General features: G+C 44.4%; 1 protein-coding gene across 2 annotated transcripts in view; it reads right to left on the reverse strand.

Moving 5' to 3' along the window:
* The window catches only part of fng (Fringe glycosyltransferase), a 94,781-nt gene that overhangs the window by 39,997 nt on the left and 30,223 nt on the right, over nucleotides 1-24,561 (reverse strand). For both annotated transcript variants that reach the window (XM_014349747.2, XM_014349746.2), the window contains exon 5: nucleotides 1,112-1,271. In XM_014349747.2, coding sequence (XP_014205233.2) covers nucleotides 1,112-1,271 — 160 coding nt within the window. The remainder of the gene's footprint in view (nucleotides 1-1,111; nucleotides 1,272-24,561) is intronic.

Below are 24,561 nucleotides of genomic sequence, written 5' to 3' on the forward strand. Positions count from 1 at the left end.
AACAACTATAACGCACGATACGTGCATCGCGTAAGTATTACATTATACGCGCAGCAGAGGGCATTATACCACACCGGTTAAATGCCCGTACGTGAGCATCCTCGCACCACCGCGCATACATATGCCTACATTAGCATAATCCCGCGTGGCTGTGTGGGTACTCCTACCGCGCGTTTGCAATTTTCGCTGCAATATCAAGGCATCAAAGTGTCATCGGGGCCGTTTCCACTGTTGGGGTAACGATAGTCCCGCACCTGCCGGGCGTACATACATACATTACACGTTTATACCGAGCACGCATCGGCACCCGGGAAATACCGATTTTTAAACACGAGAGTCCTCGATAAGACCACCCCGTTGGGCCACATCGGGTCTTTTTGTTACAACGCGAACATAATTCCGTGTTCCCTTTCTTCGTCCTTTCGTATATAGTCTCTTTTCTACGTGTAACATATATAACAGATGCGTATCGGCCGATCGGCTCTTGCCTGCGAGCAATTAAGACTTCCTTTGGCATTAAAACGCGCTTTTTATCCCCCCACGGCGCTCGTGCGTGGTACGCTTCAGAGACGGCGGTCGCTGCTGCTTCGGCTTTTCGATAATTATTAATTATCGGTATGGAGAGGCTTTACTACCGGGGCGTGGTTCCATTACGCGGATTTCGCGTCCCCCCCCCCTTTCTTTTTATTTTCACAGAGTATTTCGCCATAGTCCTCGATGTTATATCACTGCTCTTTGGGACAAAGTGTGCGATGCCTTCGTTATTATTTGCGACCATATCTCCCTCGCCGAACCGTATATGTACATACCGATGCGTCCTCTCGAAGATTTCATTACCCAGGGACTTTTTAATTCCTCTCCCGGTATATGTGCACGGGTGTACGCTCTTAATTCCAATGAATACCAGTTTCATAATTGGAAAAATGTAATTTCACATGTCGTGCTCTCGGACGGGATTTTTAATGCCAAGCCAACACAAAAGAAAGGGCGGGAGGGAGAGGACGCGACGGGGATTGAGCAATTTTATCGAGGACTCGGAGGGGGGGTGGGGGCACTCTCTGTGCAGGATATGTGTACGAGGAGCGAGAGAAAAAGCCGATTAAGGACTTACCGATCGCTTGGTCGAGTCGGCGCCCTGGCGATTGATCTCGAGCGGAGTCTGTATCGACGGCCTGCCGAGGTACCAGTCCTCCCGAGGATTGTAGTTGTCGAGCAGCTTCAGCAGCCGCGCGACGTTCACGTAATTGTCGTCGTCAAAGTGACAGAACCACCTGTAACACACGGTTGGGAAGAAAAAAAATTAATTACCAAAGTCCATATGAGTGAAAAAAAAAAAATCTTACATAATTCCGTCTCGGTTATTGACGTGTGCCATTGTCGACGAAAGATCGGCGTAATAATAATCACGATGCGTTCCGGTAACGAACGCCGTACCGATTTTTCACGATAACAAGGTATTGGCACAGTGTGCACAATCAGCCACGTGACCCCCGTCACGGCCACGTGCACTAGAAAGGAAAGACACACACTCGCATGTTTTGTAGGTACATCTATATAATGTATATAGCCGTGGCAAGAGGAGAACGACAGGACACAATGTAATCAATGTGTTACGCGTCAGTAGATGGGAACACGCTGTTGGGATTCTTCCTGGAACGTCGTCACATGTACGAGTTCCCCTGTGCGATCCTCTGTTGCTCCTATACCAGAGAACCTCTTCTCCATGGGTAGGTGTATATATATACGCGTGGAGCTTGTTAGACAAACCTTCAAGATCCCTTGTATATGTTATATGGGTACATGTATGTGTGTATGTATAATGCAGTGCGTCGCGTGTTTGCGCTTTTTCTCCCCTGCGCGAACTTTATTTCACGTTGACAGTCAATTTTTTTTTTTTTTCCACTTCAGCCTCTTGTGATTTTTGATTCTATTGGCTTGGTTTGCAGTGTGATGGCTTGTACGAAATAGCATGAATTAAAGTTACCGGTCACAGCGCTACCGATCAAAAAATCAATACTTTACTCAATGAGCTGCTTAGCAACAAAAAGCCCCATTGAAAAAGATCAGTGGGCCCCTCGTGCCATATATTATATATACGCAAAAACCCATAAAAATCAACAAACCATGCCCCGAAACCCCGAAAAGTCGTTCCGCGCCGGTAATCCAAACTGCGCTATATGGGGGCTGAACGCGCGTGGGAAAGTAAAGCAGACCATAATATATAGGCACATGCAAGCGCGTCCACCCCCTTCGAGTTGCGTCAGCGTGTGCGAGCGGAGTGGACGCGTGCGACTCCTTTTCCCTGACTGGTGCGCGGAAGGGCTCTCCGCGTGTATAAACGACCCACGGCTTAACTGCGCAGCTCGTCCATTGTTGTGCCTCACTCGCGCTCGCCCACCCTTATACACACATACACATTATAAATACATATATTGTGGTACATGGGTTATAAGCGACACGTGCGAGGAGGGGGATGAAAAAATAACAGGGGATGTGCTTGCTTGTCGCTCGCACGGCTGGGTCTTGAAGCGATTGCTGCATGGGTACCTACTGTAACAAGGTTTCTTTCATCCACACAGCCATTATAGATTTGTCACTGAATGGTTATCAATCACCGAGTCCGGTAGCTAAGTGCAGTCGCATGCATGCAACCCTCGTCGAATGCACATTAGCTCGAGACTCGGTCTTTTGCCGCAGTGACGTTGAACAAGGACTCTACAGAGAAAGAGCAAAAAAAACAAAACAATATGCACTTTTGCATCAGTGGAAAGTGCAGGCGGATTGTCATTGTCTTTTTTCTTCCCCCCTGTCATCATCCCTCAATTATCGATGATCTAACAAAAAAAAAAATGATCACTATTATCGATGCAAAAAGACAGTGTTTTAACCAACACCACCTTCAAGGCGTTTCTCCGCAATTTCTCTCTGGACTCAGCCTCTCTTTCCCATTGCCCTCTTATTTCGTTCTGATGTCCGTGCACGCGTTACCGCATTGATTGACACGAAGGGGGCTTCGACGCGAGCTGGGAAAGGTCTCGATTTTCATTGAAATCGTATAAGTATATAGCCACACGAACGAATAATCACTATTATACGCACACACACACGTACTTGTATGTACATTGCACTTTCGAGGGCGCTTAATTAGAGTGATTACGTGTCGACCGCACGATAGCCCCCTTCGCTTCTTTTTTTTCTTTTCCTTCTACCAGCCCTGCACCTCCTTTTGGTACTCCTGCGAATATAATTCAACTTGATTTCTGTAATCAGTTAGACTCTCGCGGGCCCGTGAGATTGAAAGACTCCCCGTGCACCTTTGAACGTTATTTTTTTCCAACGACTGTCCACTTATGTGTATTTATAACGCGTGATCATTTCTTTTTTTTTTTTTTTTTCCTTGTGCAGGTTCCCATTGGATGGGCGTACCTATACAATATTTATAATGATGGCGTTCCCTTTGCCGGTGACTCAGTGGAGCGAGACTCGGTCGAGGGTGAAACGAGATATACCTATAAATTAATACAAACTACTTCTTATATACATATACGTGTAGGTTGACAGAGCAGCGCTGCATACGTTGGGGGGGCTCAACAAAGAGAGCAATGACGTTAAAATAGTCCCTATATCTCTTTCGGTATACGTATAATGACGGCAATTCGCGAACATGTGAACCCAACATCAATCGCATCCTTTGGACAACGCCAGAAAAAGAATATAAGGATGAGAGAGAAAAAGGAAACGAACGGTGCCTCTCGAGATCGCTGCAATTGTGCCCACACTCTCTTTTAATTTGGCACTGTGTAAGATCGTCATTAGAAGCTGGCAAAAGGACCGTTCCTCCGAGGCGAATTAAATCGGCCGATCGATCTGGTGCTCCAAGCCGTGTTATTACAGCGCAGAGACAATCGACATAGTCCACGATGCCATTATATACATCACTGCAAACTTGCGAAGAAAGTAGAAAACCCCATCGCCTATCCATATATACGTGTACGAATAAGCGGAGCAAAATGTAGAGGCAATGATCGAGGGAAAAATTGCCCCTCTTACACACACGTGTGTGTCCCATGGCGAGCGGACACCGGATGCCCCTTGCGAATGAAATTATACACTCGCGTGGCGAAGAAATCAGCTGCACATACGAGCTGGATAGGTATCTGCTTTCCTTCCAGCATCTTCTTTGCCCCGACGGGTGTGGTGTACGGCCAAGTCACTTCTCCCCCCTCTGTGTTCCAGGAGGCTCGTGGTGACTTTTATTTTTCTCCCCCTCCAAGGTAACTCTGATCTCTTCCTCTTTACAGAGTTTCCTGTGCGTGAAATTGCAGGATTTAGGCCGTGGATGCTGTTTTACAGCTGCACACCGATCGGAAGTGCGGTGTTTGATTTTGTTCCCAAATCGCTGATCGGTGCTCGCTCTGCTGGGCTATGTGTTTTGGAACAGTTGTTCACTCACACGGGGATTACCCGGAACCAGCAATACCCGACTCGGGGATAATAGAGCTGGTACACGAGAGTGCCGTTTGAGTCGGAGAACATCGCCCGTACGCGTGTACCATAAAGATGCATGCGTATACCGATACTGTGCGACCTTCGATTGGTCAAAGCTGCCAATCCAATTTAATCATCGACTCCGATGGACAACCAGCAAGTAGTACAGGCATTGGGCAAAACTGATACAACAAAATACTGCAAAATGACTAACAATCTAGAGTATATATATGTATGTTAAAAAGCTTTGCTTCAACTCCTGCGTGAAGATCGACTCGAATCTCCCGACACCTCTCGATCTCGCGAAACCAAATCACGTCCAGCGAGTAAAGCGCCAAACGCCCATCCCCTTTCTTCCCCACAGCGCGTATAAAAGCGCCGATAAAACCCCGTGTGCGCGTCTCACGAGCGCGTCCGCGAAAACACGCCCGGCCGATCGATCGGCCGATCAATCAATCAATCCTCGCTCGCGCGTGTGCCATTTAACATGCTTACACGTAGGTATAAGGCACTATCTGCTCGTAGCTCCGAAATACATACCGTACATGTATATACCAATCGATTTGCAAGTGATGCTGGAATGTGCAAGCCCCGAAGTGCGTATAACAGTTCAGGACTCGCGTGCATCCTCGGAAACACGCCCTTACCTCGGGCTGAGATGTGTTTCTTTTTTTTTTTTTTCTTTTACTGTAGCGGACACGTGCGTGCGCGCGAGCTGTGCATCAACCGCATGAAGTATACGGTTGTACGCGTGGAATTTCCCTTACGAGCGTCCCGGAGGAATCAGAGCAAGTACCCCAGGCAAGAGATCCGACTAAAAATGATTTTTTTTTTTTTTTTTTTTTTTTTTTTTTTTTTTTTTTTTTTTTCAAACCAAAGAAATTGAATGATCCATTTCCAATTTATCTATAATTGCCATTCTGCAACATTATATAACATGTATATAATATGCTCACTGACAGAATGAGCGACGAACGCGTTACTAGGCATACATACCGTTGTTCTCCGAACTAATACCGATCGGAGGTGCGAGATACCGTATACGTGATACACAATAGAGTATACATGTAGTACAACATATGCTTGGCGAGATTTATATCGTATATATATATACCATTGGTGTAATGGCATATTTGCAGTAACATAAAACGACTCGTGTACAGTCATCTTAATACCATATCGTATGAGTGTACGCACGATACGTTGAAATCATTTGGTCACAAACAAATGGCTTTTTGTAATGGCTTTAACCATATATATGTTGTATAGGGAACAGTGACATATTTGGGTTCATAAATTGTATAGTTCTTATTTTAAGGGAAACCACGTACAAACACCCTTCACCTACATACGTGTTTAACGATCAATTTATTGTCCAATACTCATCCAACTTGCAATTAAACTCGTATTAGTCGTCGAGGGACAAAAATTTACTCCGGTACCACAGAGACACACGTAGACTCGGTACGTGCGTCAGTGTACAAAGGCAATCAAACGCCGATCCCCATGGCATGCAAGCATATAGGGTGTACAATATATATATATGTACACGGAACGTAGGATCCATCAATCCTGGCAACTCGATTGACTTGACTCCCCGGTAGGTATACCGGGTATATAGATAACACCACAGACTCATCCACAACTACGTATGTATGAATAGGTACCTACACGGAGCATTGTATTGGCTTGTCTATGTACATGTATCCATGTATACACCGACATGGTACAGTCGTCGTCGTCGTCGCACACTCTCATTACAAACTGCTCCTGGAGGCTGTGCACTCGAAATCCCTAAAGTCTTGTGCCACACAAGATAATGTTACACACCACTGTGTACGGACCGAGAGACACACGCGTGCAATGGTGATGATGCGTGCGTAGCAGTACCCGCCCCTACACACATGGAAGTGCATCTAACCGATACAGTTAAAGCAAGAGCAAAAGAGCTATCCTACCATCGGCCCGGAGCATCGACATCACTATGTCCCTACACGTACGTGTACAGTCCCAGGGCGAATCGGCTCGCAATTACCGCGGAGCTGCACGCGTACAGGTACTCGTCCTTTTCACCGAACTCTCGAGGAGCTGTACTTCCACTTGCTCGTATTATGTACATGGCAATATACACGTGTAGGAGCCCATAATGTAATATATATACATATAAATGTGTACGTGTGCGGTGATTTTTTTTCCATGCTCCTTCTTCCGCTCTTCTTCGCTAACGTCTGTCTTTTCTGCTGCTGGTGAAACCGGCCGATTTATCCCGTGGCGATCGTTCATTCGGGATGGAAGGGCAATAGGAAGAGGAGATGATAAGAGGAAAAGAAGGGCCCTTTCTCTCCCTGGGAGACACGTTGAAATACGTTAATTGTGCCCGAGGGGGGGGGGAGAGATGGAGAGCACAGACTAGCGGTTTTTGCGTGCTAGGATCTGCTACGACTGTGTCATCCTCTTTTTTTTTTCACTCTTTTACTCGCCTGTGCGGCTCTAACCGTGTGTACCTACGCACACGTAGAGGGAAAAGAAGCGGCGATGAGGTCTCTTTTTCTCACCGATTGGTGCACGCGGTGCATAATAATAAGTACATTGTAACAGCCGACCAGAGAGGGAGGGACAATTAGAGGCAATTTAAATTCTTCGGTGCCGGCTAGTCGTCCCGAGAGCCTGATTTTAAAGTCGAGCTCGCGCTTTGTGCAAAGTAAAATGAATAGGGAGAGAGATATAGAGGTCTAGGGTTTTTTTTTCAATACACGCGTAATCATCGTGTTTTAAGGAGGACTCCTTTTTTTTCAACATGCAAAATTTACGACCGATGTACACCCATACGTGAAATGAAGCTTCAACCCTCGAATCGGTTGAAAAAAAAAAAAAAAAAGAAAAAAGATGTAGAATAGCCTTTGTCCTCCGCGAGGCGACTAATTCGCCAATGTCCAGTATCGCCCGGGGATCCTTAACTCGCGCCGATCTTCCATACTCCACGGGCACGCGGAGAAGAGCCTTTGAAACGTCTTTCCTACTCGTGTGTCCCCCCCACGAGATGGGAGATTTCTCGCTTTCCCGGAGAGCCCGATCGGATCCGATCTTTCGCGCCACGAGCCGATCGGCCAAAGCGACACGTTCGCACCCACTCGGAGACAGAGGACGGCTGAAAGGAGCAGGAGAGGCGTTTCCTTATCTGCATCTCCTCCTATGCGGGTACTCTCTCTCGCGAGCGAGTGTCGCCGACACTACATTTTTCCGAGGCTTTTAATGGGATTGCTGTCGGTTAATCGGCCAAGATTGCACTGGTGCAATGTGCGCTCTATCGTGACATGGGGCTCGAGAGGTTGTCACTGTAGGTACTTATAAGCAGTACATATATATATATAAGTGCACGCTCGACAAGTAGGTATACACCATGCGTTAATGAAAAAATTCTCTTTATCCAATCAACAGGTGGGGTAACAAAACGAAACGTATTAACCCTGGTCCCCCTTTTCCCGTTGAGAAAATTGGCAATACGCTCACGCGGACCGCTCGAAGGACCATTTCTCTCGTACCCAGGCAATTTCGGTCCTCGCCAGGCAACTCTCGAGGCGAGAAAAAAAAAAAAAACACGTGTACGTTTCCCTTGGCTCTTATTTGTTCGACACGCGCGCGTTTGTGTGGGTATACGTAACACACGCGAATTAACACCGGAGCCCCCGATGCGCGAGAGATAACATTACACCGAATTAACACGTGCTCTCTCTCTCTCTGTTTTACGCTTGCAGCGTCATTTTTACGAGTTTCGCGCTCGAGAAAGCGGGGGTAGAGAGAAGGTTTACACACGTGCGCACCACGGCGGGCTGTTTGTCGATTACACGCCCTTGCGACCGGTTGTACACTAACTTTCGGGGCCATTGCCGTTTTTTAATTACATTCGGCGCGAGTATAGGGTACGGACGGTAAAAATTACGACTCGCAGTTTTACCTTTTTTTCTTCTTCTCCTCCTACGAGTGATGGACTGTACAACGTCGGCATCGGCCGAGAGTTGGACAGAGCAAAGAGCTTCCCTGGCCAAAAGTAAAGCTTTTTTGACCGCGAGTACAATGACCGACAGCTCATCTCTTTGGTACAACCGATCCCTCATCCCCCCTGGAACCCTCGCAAGCTCTGCATAAACAACACACACACCCAAGAGCCTCTGTTTGAGTGCCATTACCCACGCAGCGGCCGTGTATCCCTTCAATTATCGCGGCCCTCGAAAAAGGCCATCTAAAAACCGATGGCGCGCGTGCCGGTGAGATCGATTCCTCGTATACCGATTTAATGACGCCATCAAGCCAGGGAGTGCGTTTTCTCTCGGGATGAGGAGGGAAAATGAAGTCACGCATAGACTCTCCGAAATTACAGTGATCCCCGGCTGGTGCCGCAGCACTCGGTTAAAAAGGAAAATCGTCCGAGCAAACGTCAAGTCAGGGGGGGGGGAGACTGACAGGAAGCCCCCGTCCTCCCTTTTATCATAACTTGGCTTGGCTGGCAGGCAACCAATCTCCAACCTGTTTGGAAATCGCGACTCCTCTTTCATTATGTACAGATACCTGTATACATATAATGCATACCCATTATACGATGTATCCTTCTTTTGCGCGCGCCTGTACTTTCAAGTATACAGAAGAGAGGAAAAAGACAGTCAACCAAAATGTGCGTGCGTAAGATTTTTTTTTTTCTCCCATAACTTCTGTTGCAGTGCAAGGTATATACGCGGTAGGTATGCCTTTGGCCGCAAGGCTACACACCGTGGTGGAATCGGTCCCTCTCCGTCTACATGTATGTACCTACCTCTAAGCACACCGCTCTTTCTCTCTGCAGTGCTCTCATTGCGAAATTTCCTGCTTCCGGCCATCTAGAGCAGATATACACACAAACATATTACCTATACGCGCTGCACTCGCCTATCGTCGCTTGCACTCTTTTTTATCATTTGCCTCCCGGGTGGACGACCACTCGGTGCTATACGTATGCGTACATATGCATAATATACGTATAGGTACTGGTATATAAGTACTGCTGCTGTACGTATACGTCAGCTCTGCATGCGTTTAAGCACTTACCTATATGTTCCAGCCGCAGCATTGCGTGTTATCACGCGTGTAACTACACGCTACATATTTTATCTGTGCGAATTATTTTCAAGGGGCAGCAGCTACTTTTTTACTTTTTCCTGAGAGCAATTATACATACGTACTAGTTGGGTTTTGATTCAAGTGTGTAACTTTACGAACGATTGGTATATAGATACACCATGGAAACCTTGACTTGTGGAGGATCGAAAAAAGTGCCATCTCCGGAACAAAAAATGGTAACCAGAGAACACGCTTTTGCGAGGCATCCTAGCTCTCGTGCACAAACATCGATCTTTTTTTCCTTGGCGCCCCTACACCCACGCTGCACGAACAGTTTTACTTGTAGGGGATTCCTGTTTCGACGTCCTTTTGTGACCAACGTCAGCGAGTGGCGAGAAATGCAAAATATGCGCGTGAGATAAGTAGTACGACGACGCAGAGATGTATCTTTTTTCGTATCGTCTAAAAGCTCGGAGTCTGATGTATGTACCATTTGGTATATATATATGCTTGTCGTTTCGAAGAAAAAAGCTATGATATCCTATATTCTACACCAATGTGCATTAGCTGAACGAAAGGCGTTGTTTTTAGTAATACTTTTGGAATATCAACTACACTATCGTATTCGGAATACTTATTTTACACGAAATTCTTACTGGAAAACATGGATTATTAAATCGTACAACACACTTATTTTTGTTTGAATTAATTGACAACATGTTAAAAATAAATGATTGGCCTTTCAATAAATTATGCCCTAACATTGTATTGATCACAAAGTCATTCGATGAAAAATAAATTACATTTTATTGGTGTGAAATCAAAACAAATGAGATTCCTCGTCACCTCTCGTATGACAAATGCGAAACAAGTACTATAGCAATAAACAAAAAAAAAGAAAATAAATGTTTTCCCAAGCACCAACGCGGTGACTTGAAAAACACAAGAGCGAGCTAGGTACCTATAGGTATACGTGCAAGAGGAAACATCACAGAACACACGCGTCGAGAGACCTGTACACACATGACGGATCGCGACACGCAACGACGTTTCTCTTTCTCTTTCGAAAAAAGAAAAAAAAAAAAAAAAAAAAATCCGCGAAATAACAGAGGACGTACGTCGACTCGCATAATACGCGTAATCGCGTAATTACAAGGGGGGACGCGCACCAGAAAGAGGCACTCCGCCGCCGGAGTCGTCCTCTTTGTCGTCCGCGCTAATTTGCATACACAAGTCCCTTACCTCTCTCCGCTATGTGGTTCACCCTTTTTTACGCACTCCACGCACGCCTCTCTCTCCGTACACGTATCCTCCCCTCCTCCTCTTCTCTGCACAAAACTATACCGACTGACTTCTCATGCGGACGCGCGACAGAATGGAAATGAGCAAAACGATTAAAACTGTACACTCCGTTTGGGAAAACTCGACGCGCTCTTTGACGCTGTAATTTCGGCATCGACGGTGGTGGCCGTGCGACGGATAAACTCTTTGGCAGCAGTTAAAAATGCAACTTTCGTACGCCACGCAAGACAAGCAGCAGGTTTAATAATTCGTAATGGGTACGTACGCGCGACAGGCGACACTTTTGAGCTTCTTTCGCGTTTCAATTTCCCTTTCTCGCTTCAAAAAACGCCGCGGGCCACTGTTGCGCCGCTGCACTCGCGTGCGCTCTGGATCTTCGAGCCCAAAATCAAAGGGACGGTATGTTATTTTGAGTGATTGCCGGTACCGTTTTTGGCCGAGCGCTTCCCGGCCCCTCTATACGTACGTACAAGTGCGTTTGCGTGAGGAATGAATTAATGGCAGGCTCCCTCTTTGGACGAATGACTTTTCAGTCGATGGGTGCCATTTTTGACAAACTTCGCTCCGATAAACACGGGGGGGGGCCTTTTTTGTTAAAATTTTTCAAATAATACATGCCACTCTTTCGCGTGTAGCCATTATTTCCCGAGTTTTCCAGATCACCGCTAATTCGAATGAAAACCTCGAACATTCCTGGACAGCGCAATTTTCTAGCATTATACGGCACAGAGAGTTACTACCCCGACGCGGTTTCACAAATAGGAATACCATTGTGAAAAAACTTTTTCGCCGAAACGATGTGTATTATATACCTACAGGAGAGCTGTGTGCTTATACTTTTCTCTAAATGCAAATGAGAAAGTTACGATAACTTCTCGAGCTGCTCGTCGACTGCCGCGCATTTGTTCGCAAGCATGTTTCCCGGAAGCAGCAGGGAGAACGAAAAATGTGTATAATATAATATGCACGGAGCGTTAATCGCAGCACGAGCTCGATGTGCGGTAGTTTTCGCGAGCCGGAGGTAAAAGTTTGGTGTTTAAACGCAAGAGCCCTTTTAGTGCCATTTTTTAACCAACAGCACCGAGACTCTAAGCTCTTGTTTCCTCGAACATCATTGAGCAAAGTGGAATAGAATAAGTATCCACTTGGCGAAGGAAGCGTCCCGGCCAATTAACGCCGTCCCACCCGCGTTTGTCTTCGCCGTACAACTGGGCAGATGACGTGTAAAAGCCTAATATTATTTTGTTTTTTCGATTTTCTTTTTCTACCTCGGCGGTCGCCGTATGCAGTTACTGCCCAAGTGGTTTTCTCCGTACTTTTGTTATTTTTCCCTCCTACTTGGCTCGAAACACCAACTAGTTTGCCCTCCCGGAGCTCATCGCCGTCCGGAAATGGCCGAGAGTTGGGGAAGAACGAGGCAGGGTCCTCCTCCTCATCCATCGATCGATTGGTACAGATGCTGTGGCTCTAAACGGTGCCTGCAGCCAACTGTCAATCGTAGGGAAAAATACCCTTTTCTTTTCAATCTCAATATGACGATTATCAAGCTGTTCATTGATCGTTTTTGTTGCTATAGAGGTAGTGTCTACTCGAGACTGCCCCTCATCTCAGAGTAAAATTTTTTGCATCGCAAGAAGGGACACTCGAATCAGAAGACATTTTTTTGAAGTTGTAGTAGAAAAAAAGATAATTTCAAGTGCGTCCTTTTCCAATTAAAAACCCGATGGTACACAATACATAACATCTACGACGTATACGAGTACGGCACGTGTACGTGCCCCATCAGTGGGTACAAGTAAGTAGCTGTAGAAGGAGGAAAAAAAAAGATGGTAAAAAAATCTGAGCTATGGAAAAAAAGGCACGCGTCCGTGGATAGAGTCGAGAGGACGACACAGTGCGGCGGGCTATACACTGCTTGAGCTTTTTGCTAATAGTACAAGAGCAACAACTTTGAGGAAGAGAAAGAGTATAGGTGTATATTCAGGTACAAGGACAAGGAGGAGACGACGAGGAGGACTCTGATCCGCTACCGTCCCCTTCGGCGCTGTAACTCCGTTTCATTACCTCGGAGCGTCAGCATCGCACCGTATAAGTATATATATATATATATATATACATACGCCAGAGGTATATATACAAGGGAGAAGAGCAAGTGCAGGAAGCAGAAGGAGAGTTGGTGGTTACAAGCGAATTACATTGCCGAGGCGATTAACGTCCCCCCTCCCGGTACCCCCTTCGCCCTCTCGATATCTCTCTCTCTTTAATTTTCCTTCCTCGTCATCTCTTTTTTTTTTTTCTCTCAATTTCTCGAAAAAAGGGAGAGGCGCAGCCGCGCCTAGAATCCGACTTGTTCTCTCTCTCTCGTAGCGATTATTATCATCGTTGGGCCCGTCTTCCACATCCGTTCGAGTCCACCTATATGTATACAAGTACACAAGGATGGGGGGAGGGGAGAAAGGAGCAATAAACCAGTCGCGAATGTTTAAATTATGTAAATTGCCGAGTGTTTCGGTAGTTTCGATGCGAGTCGCGCGCGCGACCAATTGGTAAGTCGGCGCAATTGCTTTGAGGCCTCTTGACTGTCTTTATTATGTATATATATATATATATATATATATATATATATTAGATTAGATTAGATTAATTCTTTATTCAAACCTTGTGGTATAACCACGTATGGTTCTCAAATAATTTACAGATAATTAATAGAGTAATAAGATACATAACAAATTATCAACATAATTAATAACAATGGAATAAGAATACAGTGAAGATGACAAAAGTAATAGTTCGTAGAATACATATAATTATAATGGACAAAATAATTAATAAAATTGGTAATAGTAATAATCGTATAATTTGGCAATAAATAAATTTAACGTAATTGATTAGACTTATTTTAACACTATTGTAGCTATTGTAAGATTGTATAAGTTTGTTTTTATTAAAAATAATTTTAAAAGTTTTTAGAGTCATGAGATAATGCCTTGTTCGCGGTTCCAATCTTGAGAATCAGAATCAAGCAATTTATTAAACAGAAATGTTTGAAATTTATTTTTTAACCTTGTGTCGAAAACTGTAATGCCCAGCGAGTTTAGAAGGAGAGTGGATTGAATGAGAAATGAGTGCCTGTAGGTTTCAGTGTGGAATCTTGGACATACTAGGGCTTCTTTGGGCTGCCGGGCAGATCGACGAAGATGATTAAGGTCAGTTGTATGAATGTATTGAGATGATAAGTATTGTGGGTGAGAAGATGATATAAAAGAGTATGACTGATATCCTGACTGAATCATCATCAAGATCCGAAAGAAATGTTTCTGTGATTGCTAATACATCAAAATCAGAATCGATACACTTGAGTTCAATCTCGTTAAAGTGCGTTTTTAAGCGGTTCGCATTAATATGTCCTATTTTAAAAAAGTTGGGGATAGAAATTTGATTACTATTATTTAATTGGCGTCAATTTTGAGAATTATTCATACTATTAACGAGGGCCTTCAATTCATTATCAGATCGAATTGGGATCAATGCTGAATCTTTTGTTTTACGCATACAAACCGTTAAATTTTTCATTACAGGAAAATAGTAATTAATAGATTTGTGAACCTTAATAGCGTTACGCCATAGATTATAAATAGGCTGGGGGAGTAATGGTCGTAGATAAATCGCTGTATCACCTCCATTGCCGAAGAGAGTAGAAGATTTAGATTTTGAAAGTTTATTAGAATTTTCTAATATTTGATCTCGAATGTCCAGTGAGTTCATGCGAACGTAAACGGCGCGAGGTAATGGTCTTTGATTGCTCTGATTAGATTGTACTTTCGGTGCCCAATCGCGTGTATGTGTAACATAACTGATAAATTCTTGACAGCCTATTGCTTGAAAAACGCTTTTGATGATATCTTGATTACTAAGGTTGATTGATGAAGGGATGTTAGTGATAATTAATTCGGCAGTTTCCTTGTATAAAGAGGCATCAGAGATCGCATTATATTTTGCATTGGCAGTAATTAATTCGTCATTAATCTTGGCTACTTGTGAGTTTAAGGTAGTTTCATGATTATCGATACGTGTATTGACTAACAACAATGACTGACGGAATTCTGTCATATTATCACGAAACTCCCTCATATCAGTATGAAATTGTTTCATGTCATCTCGAAGTTTTATCATATCGTCATGATTTTCTTTCCGGAAATCCTCGAAATTTTTGACAAGACTTCGAAGAAGCATCATGCCCGAATTATTTTCTTGATCACCATTATCGTTCATACTGCTCAAAAAATACACGAAATGCGGACGAGAGAGAAAAAGTCTAGGGGCCTTAGCTGCTGAGGGAAAGGAATAACTATTGTCAAGTATGTCGGTTGGGATTGAACGCTTCAAGCTTTTCTTGTGAGGAAGATTTGTGTGGTGGATTGTTAGATTACAATTTTGTGAATGATGCTGTGAGATAAAATTGGGGGGACTGGGACGTAGGGGTATTAAAGAGCAGCAGTGAAAGACATTAGATGCAGAATTTGAAAACCAGCTGGGATCAATACACTTTCTATGATAAGGCTTACAGCAAATAGAACAAATAAGGCGTTCGTTTTGCCCAATTGTAAAAGTAGCGCGACGACAGACTAGACACGATTTGCGCAGATATTTACGCATAATATTACACAACGCTTAAAATTGGACATTAGGAAAAGTTTGTAGTAGTACATGAAGTTATAAACACTTATTAATATCTTAAAATATAACGGTCGAGACGTATGTAAAGTAAACAACATATAGTAAGCTATGAAAGAGTGTGTATACAAATTAAATGGTAGGGACAGAACATAATATGAAACGTTGGCCTTGAGCCAAGCGAAAATGAACAAAGACAGGTGATAATCAGTATATCAAGAATTAAGAAAGAATACTAGGAAAAATACTGATAAGGTAGTGAAAAATGGAGGATATGTTGATAAAATGAGAATAGATATAGAGAAATGGATACAGTGAAGTGATTTAAAACAATGAGTAAATGAAATGCTTAAATAATATTACACTAAAATATGAACTAAGGCCAAGGTTATTATTGTAGTTAAGTTTGTGCACAGTCACTGGTTTTCACTCAGAGAAACACTCACTAATTTCGGTATGAGACGCAGGCGAATAGTAGTGGTCCAGCAAAGTGGTGCAGATCAAATAATTCCAGCGCTGCCAGGATTATAACATGAAAGTGGGCAGCCTGAAGTAGTGCAGCAATCCGAAGTTTGAAAAGCCAACGTGGATTAATTGCAATGATTTAAATAACAGGCATCCACAGACTCCCTGGCTCAAAAGGAGAGCGCCCGTGTTTTATGCTCTCAGAAGCTAGAGCCAACAGGAGTCCGAATGCCTGCAAAAATTGAGAAAACCTCATAGAGGTTTGACGAAGAAATTAGCAAAGTCGGTATAGCGAAGAGTTGAGTATTAGCAATTAATAAACACGTCTACTCTGGCTCACCTTACGATAGCTACTGTGTACTTGCTACACCTTACGATATACTACTATATATATATATACTGCACGAGTATATAAGTGCAGAGTGTGGATATACATGTATATATTATTATGTACCTCTTGCGCTTAATAATCGCATTACGGACAAACGATCGCGGTAATTGAAGAGTGCCTTTTGTGCCCCGCTCGCTCTCGCTCTCCCTGTCACGTATGTGTCATACGCGGCTGCTTTTTTTAATGCCTGAATGGGTGGAAAGCAGTGCATGGTGTAAATGTTCTCTTTTGCCTCGATGAATAAGCCAGTGTGTGTGAGTTATTAGCTTGTCGTTGCGTGTATTAAAAAAAAAAAAAAAAAAACTCAGAGTTGGAGATTGGTTTTTACCAACGTAACGCTAGGGAAATGCAATTTCACGCTGAAATTGATAAGTCGCTCCTACTGTCGTTAGCCCCCCCCCCCCGCTTTTAAATGTACATTTATAACGTATCTGAAGAAAAAGTTATGTTCTATTGAAATCTTAGCTGAACGACAATGGGTGTGTCTTTTGCTCTTAAAGTGCAGGATACGCGTATGATTTGGCTGCAACTTATCGATTTTGCCAATTAAATCATTGTAAATAAGAAACTCGATATTTTTGCACACGCAGGACAGTTCTCGAAAATAAAATCCACTACCGTGTAGCAGCGAAATTCGCTTCACCTGACGTGCCGCCCGTCGATCGATCTCAAATATCCGTAAACAGAAGCCCTTACCCTACGCGCTCTCCCGAGTAACCCAATAAGTCCCCCGTGCCTGCCGAGATTTCCGTTTTCTCGGTCCGAAAAATTGGGACTGCGCTCTCGATAACTCGAGTGAGCCCCACACCACCCTTTGTGCATCGGCATCTTTCGTGTGTGCCTCACCTCGTCCTCTTCCTCTAAAGAGTAGTTTGGGTCATCCGATATTGCGAGTCATCGAGGGAGTGCGCCTGTCCGAGGGTACCCGCTCGTGGGGCGCTGCGGTGGGTTAAGAGAGTGGACGTGTATACCTATACGTAAGTTGGCGTGTACAGGGGCACGACGGAAGTGCTGGTTTATCGGCGCGTGTGATGTATACGTGCGTATACGCGCGAAAAGAAATTGGAGCCCAAACGAGTGCTCTGTTCTTGTATCTCTTTGTTGGCAAACGTGGATGGGTCGCAATAGCATATTATATACCATGTTATCATGTATTCTCAAGTGTTTTAGCAGTGGTTTAGTCGTTTGACTGACTAGGAGATCAGGTCCATATAGTTTAACAAGATAATTTGGAGGAATTATGTGTTTTAGAAACAAGAAATGACGAAATTATACAGGTGATTTCATTACTCGATTGGCATCAATAAACAATTTATCGATTAACTACACCTCAAGTTCGAACGATGCAACGCAAGCAAGTGCACAAAACTGTACTCACGAGCTGTAGCAGCTAAGAAAGTAGTAAGTAGGTATACCTGTGGACAACAAAACGTGAGCAATCCGTTCCCCAAACATAAGGCCATATTCCCCGTGGCCCGAGCTTACAATAGAATATCCAACACGGACCAACAAACACAGACACGTATAGATCCTCGCTGCAACGAGAGAGAAAGAGAGTCGTGCCTGGTTTATCCCACTTTCGAAGTAGGGCCCAGCCTCTCATCCATATGGAATCTTTTATCCTTTCGCCAATACACCTATCCACTCGACGTGTAGGCGTCCTTACGGGGACAATGTACATATACACACACACGCGAGTATACCAACGAGTCAAGTTCACGAGCCGATCGGTCCTAATAGGCAGACGTGGACGCGGGGGGACTCCGTCCTTTTCGTCTCTATCTCTTGGTGCGACCTGTACGCGTGGTGTCCCCTTCCGCGTGTCCATCCGAGTCGAGCCGTACACCAGATAAGTATGGAGAGAAAATGAGAAGAGACCGTGTCACGAGAAGGCCTTCCTCGTTGTCGATCGCGTAGAGATCAGGTACAATATCCTATATACGTACATATAGGTGTCAGACGTTCCCGCACGTGCTGTCTCTTCCTCTTTAATGGGCATTGGCCTTTCATGCAGATGCTGCCGAGATAGTCACACACACACAACAGAGAGACAGAGATTCCTGGTACATATATATGTATATATGTAACGTACATATCTACCTGCAACAGGGGGTACACACCTATCTTCCGTGCGACATTTAGATGCACGACAGGCGATCTCGATTCTCGGAAAGAAGGACCTCGCGACAGCTGTTGCTGCCGATTGGATTATTTCAAGTGTGTGCCCTCTCTCATATCTCCCCCGGACTAACAGAGCCCGACTAATGATCTGCCGATGCATATAATATATATATATATATATATATATATATATATATATTACAGGTATATACATGATGAATGTTTGCTAATGTTAATGATGTGCATACGACCGAAACAGGGGTGGTTTTTTTGTCTCGTGTGCTTATTACCGTGATGCTGTGAGGGACATTGCGATTTCATCAGCGGGTATGGACACTCTGCGTGTATAATTAGAGAGTATCTTGAAAACGAAAAGCACCACTCGGCGAACACAAGAACAACCGCGAATCAGTCCCAAACCCACCCACAGCTTCCGCCCGGCTATACGTGAGGTACATATACATACAGTGCAACGGAGGTAAAGTTATACACCGAGTCACGTAAGCTGTACAAGCACACTATCTCTCTGTCTCTCAGCTAGACTTTGCGGATTGACCCGAATTGCCCCGGCGTCTCGTTAGAGAGAAGGAAAATTGCCACTTTGCCACGAGTCGCGCAAAGAGAGAGCACACTCGCGAGCTTTTGAAAAAGTAGGAGCCGGCTCTTTTCTCTCCTCCCGCGGTTCTTTATTTCCTCGTATACGTTGGCGCACACAGAGATGTTTTCGCTGCTACACGGAGGCTTTCTCCGCAGGATAGTGGTCTCCGGTGCCGTTGTGGAATGTACAATGGGCGGTACGAGCTAGCTTGTATACAAGTAAACAACCATTTCTGGGATTCTCTCTTTTCTTTTTTTTTTTTTTTCATCACGCGTTGATTGTCCAACAAAACAATACTTTTGTAAAATCACGTCAACAGAGCTGTAAGCGTAAAAACCGCTGATTCTTTATTGATAAATCTACACTGCTCGTATTTATGCACACGACAAAGGTACTCCGTCAAGCGACAGTATAACGGCTCTGGGGGGGAGGGGCAATATTCACTCGGCGCGAGCGCCCGTGATTTTTCAGTCGCGAAATCACGCTTGGCTCCGAAAAAAAAAAAAAAAAAAAAAAAAAAAAAAAAAAAAAAAAAAGGAAAAAAGTGCACACAAGAGAGGCAAGCGCGTTGTCCCTTCGGGGATGCATCCGTCAGTTCTGCTCTCCCGTGTACCGGCACGACAGCGGCAGCGCGCTTTTATTAAACTACATTGGAGCACAATATAATACGGCGACCGGATCTCGCTCGCGTTGGAAATAATAAAAAAAAAAAAAAAAAAAAAAAAAACCAAGAGTGCGGGGAGCGGAATTTAATACTCGTTGGAAATAAAAATTACTCGCCGGCAGGTACGCAACAGAGAGTCATTTTCGCCGTTTTGGGAGTTTGCACTTCCGGCAGCGTATGCGCCAATTATATTTATTGGGCTGCGTATACGAAAAGCGAGGCGTGACAAATTCAAACAAAAGGTCTGCCGTTACGGAAAAGTTGTGCAATTACAGAATCAGTTAGTTTCAGCTTGGGAAAGGTGATTATAGGCAATAAAATATGTTTGCCATCGACGGTACGTTCATGTTTTACATTGACATTACGTGTGCGTTACCTGTTGGTGCAATCCTTGGAAGCGATACCTCTTTACACCAGGAAAAAACTTTCGAGTAACATCCAGCAGTAACTGTTCGTCTCATCAGGACCTTGATCATTATGCAAGGACCTACATACAAAGCAGATGATTAAAAAGTCATTTCACGTCACGGGAAGGCGTGCAATCACCAAAAATTACCGAACGCGCTGCACCCGAAAAAGCGCATCAGCCAACCCAGTTTCGCGTGGGCAAAAAAGGGCTCCTGCCAAGAAAGTCCATCCTCGCGTCGGTGGACAATACGCGCACCGCCACTCCAGCAAACTTGGCCAAAAGAAACTCTGCTTTCTTTTACTTTTCGAGCTCCGAAAAAAAAAAAACACGAGAAGAGAGAGAAATCTGCACCACTGACAAAAGTTGATCTTCGCAGCCAAAGGAGCGAAAGAGAGGGAGAGGGAGGAGGATGAGAATAATAATCGAACGAACGGGTGCTCGGAGCGAGAGCAAAGATCAATCCTCGGCACGGTCCGCGCACGTGCAGCCCCGAGGGCCCCTCCCTCCTCGTATTTATATACACACACCCTTTTACATTTTATCTCTCCGATGCAGCGAGGCTCTTAACTTGGGCCCGAATATTATAATTATATGTATATATACACATATCCATGTACACACGCACAAATAAGTGCTTCCTATAATACAATGTTATTGTATGCATATGGAGCATTGGTATCCCTCTGCATTGCCATCGAGGTATTGATATAAAATTTGAAGATCTTTTGTGCCAAGCTGCGAGCTTTGTAAAAGCTCCTCGTAGCCGAAGGGAGGACAAATTTTCCTATGTGACGCTCATCGAAACAAAAATTTTGCAGATAAGCATTCACGAAACCATTGGACATTTTGATGGCATCAACTCGAGCCCTTGTACCAGGTAGTTGTTAAGCAAATAATTGCGCAAGCCACCCCCGGAGAAAATAAAATAAGGAAACACGAGCAGAGCTGGAAAATAATCCACGAGAAGAGAGTAGGGCCACGGCTCCTTGTAGGCGACGATTAATCAAACGAGATCTATTGAAAAAAAAAATCAGATCCAAGGACCAAGAGGATCCTGCACCGTTCGAAGCGATAATTACACCTTCCGTGCTGCGTGAAGGCGAATTTATAATAATGTATAGGTACAATAGACTCCCAAGTGAGTCGCAGTCGAAGCCGTCCGATCAAACGGACATGCATGGATATACATATATATGTTTGCGCACACACCAATATAGCTCTTTAATCGAAATACCTCGGCGCGGCAGACGGAACACGGGCGCGAGGGGTAAAAATAAAACGAAGCCCGAAGGATAAAACGAAGAAGCGCGTGTAAGCGCGCTCGCAGGAGAGCTTTTGGATATTCTTCCTCTATACTTACTTATACCTGCAAATGTGTCTTTTTTTTCTTTTCTTTTTCTTTTTTTTGTTGTTGTTTTTTCCTCCTTTTTGCTCAGCGACGCGTTTATCTCGAGTATATATAGGTAGGTATACATACACACACGGCAGCAGCAGAGAGCAAAAAGGGGGGAAGAAGCGAGAGAGAGAAGGAGCCACGCCCTCGGCGTTGGCCGGCGTAAAACCACCTGGATATTGACCTCCATAAATCTTTGCTCTCTCGCGAGTACGTGTGTGCGTGTGTTATACGTGGGTCCGTTGTAGATGTACGTACATAGTTGCGGCAGCCTATATAGCCGATTCGGCAGATCTTATTGCAAAAGTGAGAGAGAGAGAGGGTTGCGTGCGGCAGCGGCCCTACCCCCTTCGTCGGGCTTTATTATTCCTTCCTTTCTTTATTTCGAGTGTTTGTCTCTCTATCTGCATGTGTATGCGTGCCCATCGTATGGCATGGGCGATACTTATATATGTATATTCTTTGGCTCGAGCGCGAAAAATCCGTGCCATTCTATGAAGGGGGTCATTTGTTTACCATGTACCGTAAGGACGGACATTCCACGATTGTTACTGGCAGTCAAACTATTCTGCCACAAAGGGCCAATGAGAGCCATGATGCAAAGTGACGATCACAATGCAGTAACAGGGGGGTCATCGATTCGTAACTGGGGCTCACCGACCATCAGCCCAAACAAACGTGCGAATGCCTCATCAGCGCGATTGGTAATGCAATATATCTTATATAATTGTAGTCAGCAATTGTATACACGCTGCTCCCGCACAATCAGCACCTCGCGCAGCGTATATATTATACGGGAGCAAAGGAGGGGGAGGACGATAATTGAAGGGAAGCTGCAGCTATTAGTCGCTGTTGTTGTTCGGGCTGCTGATGAGCTTTATGCCATTCACTGCAGCGGTGGCTCGTACATGTATATCGTCACCGCCTACTGCACAATCAAATTGGAGATGTATGTATGAGGTGCAGCAGTTGCGGTGGTTGAATTGTACAGATAATCGATCTTTGACATTTTCACAGGTATTAGGAATAAGCGTTTCATTATTTTCGACGATTGTCGTCATCGCGGGTCATTTAATGAGTCACTCGCTATATAACTTTGCTCATTGTACTCAAAACAAATGAGTAGCGTATGTATATATGTATTGTTGTACCCGCACACACGTGTATACGATGACCCACACTGTATATTTACGACCAACAAGGGACGATATTAATTACCATGCCGTTCCGGGTTTTCGTGCGTATATATTATATTGTGCTCGCCGTATACATACACGGCGTGGTAACAATACTCGGGGCTTGTCACTGCCGGGCCCCGTAAGAATCAACGAAGGGCACGACCAAGCTGGTGCGCTTGTGTACACAACGTACAGGTAAAGGGCGAAAATGGCCACTCGACCCGAGTATACAGACAATGACTTTTGCTGAAACACGATGGGAAGTTTTTTTTTCATTTTCTATGAGAAAAAAAAAAAAAAAAAAAAAAAAAAAAAAAAAAAAAAAAAAAAAAAACGTGAGAATCCGAGTGTCTAAAACTGCAATCAAATGACTTTGTTGTATTGGTACCAATGTATACGAATGTTGACTATACGGTGAGGATCATGGTATACCCCACGGAGGCAATGTGGATTAACCTTTGTCGAGGTATTACCTATTCATCCGAGACAATGTGGTAACGCACGAAGCATCCTAACTTGTAATTATGTCGAAGCAAAACTAGTGAGTTTGCCTATGATTGTTCCCTATATAAAGCCACCCAATACATCATACAAAACCCCAAAGTGAACAACAAAACACGGACGACGGGACCGCAAAACATTTTTCAAAGGCGTGTCCTCTCGCTCCATCGCCTCTCCCAAGGGGCAATCGAAGGTGCACTCAAAGTTAACTGCACATGGCACCAAGATAGGTTTGTATTCTCAGCGAAATCGGAAGGAGCTCAAAGACGACGGGCGCATCTGCAGAGAGAGCCGATAGAAATCGAGTGCGGTACCGCTCCTCGAAAGCGAAACTCGTCGTCGCCACCGAGACTCTCTCGTTAATCGCCTCCGGGGGACTCTATAATGCAACCCGCGCACACACACACGCTCGTATATATATGTACTTACTTATAAATAACCCGTTGACGTCCGCCCACGTGCTTTCTCTTTTGCTTCCCCTCGTGCGTATATATACGTATACGTAGACAACACGCATTCCCCGATGGAATCGTTCTCTTCTTTCTGCATGCGTATATATTATATTTATGCAGGCTGGCAGCTGGAAAGATGCCTTGCAAGTTTATGCGCGTGTACCTATTTGGAATTCACCCGTGTACGCAATGCTGTTTACTTGCCTATTGTCATATTTGCACTTTGCCACAAGGAATGGGAGGAAGGGACTTATGGGCCATATTATACACTTAAGAGGCTTATAATAGAAATGGTACAGTTAGAAAAATAATAACGATTGTGGAGTTGTCCATCTAAAATATGTCTAAGAATCGAAAAACAAACTCCAGAGTTGTAGTTTGTGCGATCGGTAAAATTTTTCCAAAAAGGTAATACTGGTAATAAGTACTGGCCCCTGAATGCTCTAGCTATTATAGTCTTGCGAGCCAGTGCAGTTGTTTTTTATCATTAAGTCAATTGGCTGCGATTCGTCGACTTCAGTATACGTTGTGCCAATATAATGAGGACATCACGAGCCATTGAAACATTTTGATGATGCATTTCGTAAGTAACGATTTTAAATAAAAATTGTACGCAAATATAGCATCAGTATGCACACAAAAATGTATGGCAGAGCTTCAACACGCGTTAAATATCATCGTTCGAGGATGGCAACTTTAATTTTGTTTCCAATCGACCCTCGAGCTCCCGGGGCGTTTCTTATACATTACTCCAGGTGCAATGCATTACAAGTGTAAGTATACGTGTACGTATATATGTGGTGAGCAAGAAGAGCCGGAAATCGAAGAAACAGA

This window comes from Copidosoma floridanum, unplaced genomic scaffold, assembly GCF_036245765.1.
Source record: "Copidosoma floridanum isolate Cflo_tuat_1 unplaced genomic scaffold, Cflo_Japanese_pri ptg000029l, whole genome shotgun sequence".
Taxonomy (NCBI): Eukaryota; Metazoa; Arthropoda; class Insecta; order Hymenoptera; family Encyrtidae; genus Copidosoma; species Copidosoma floridanum.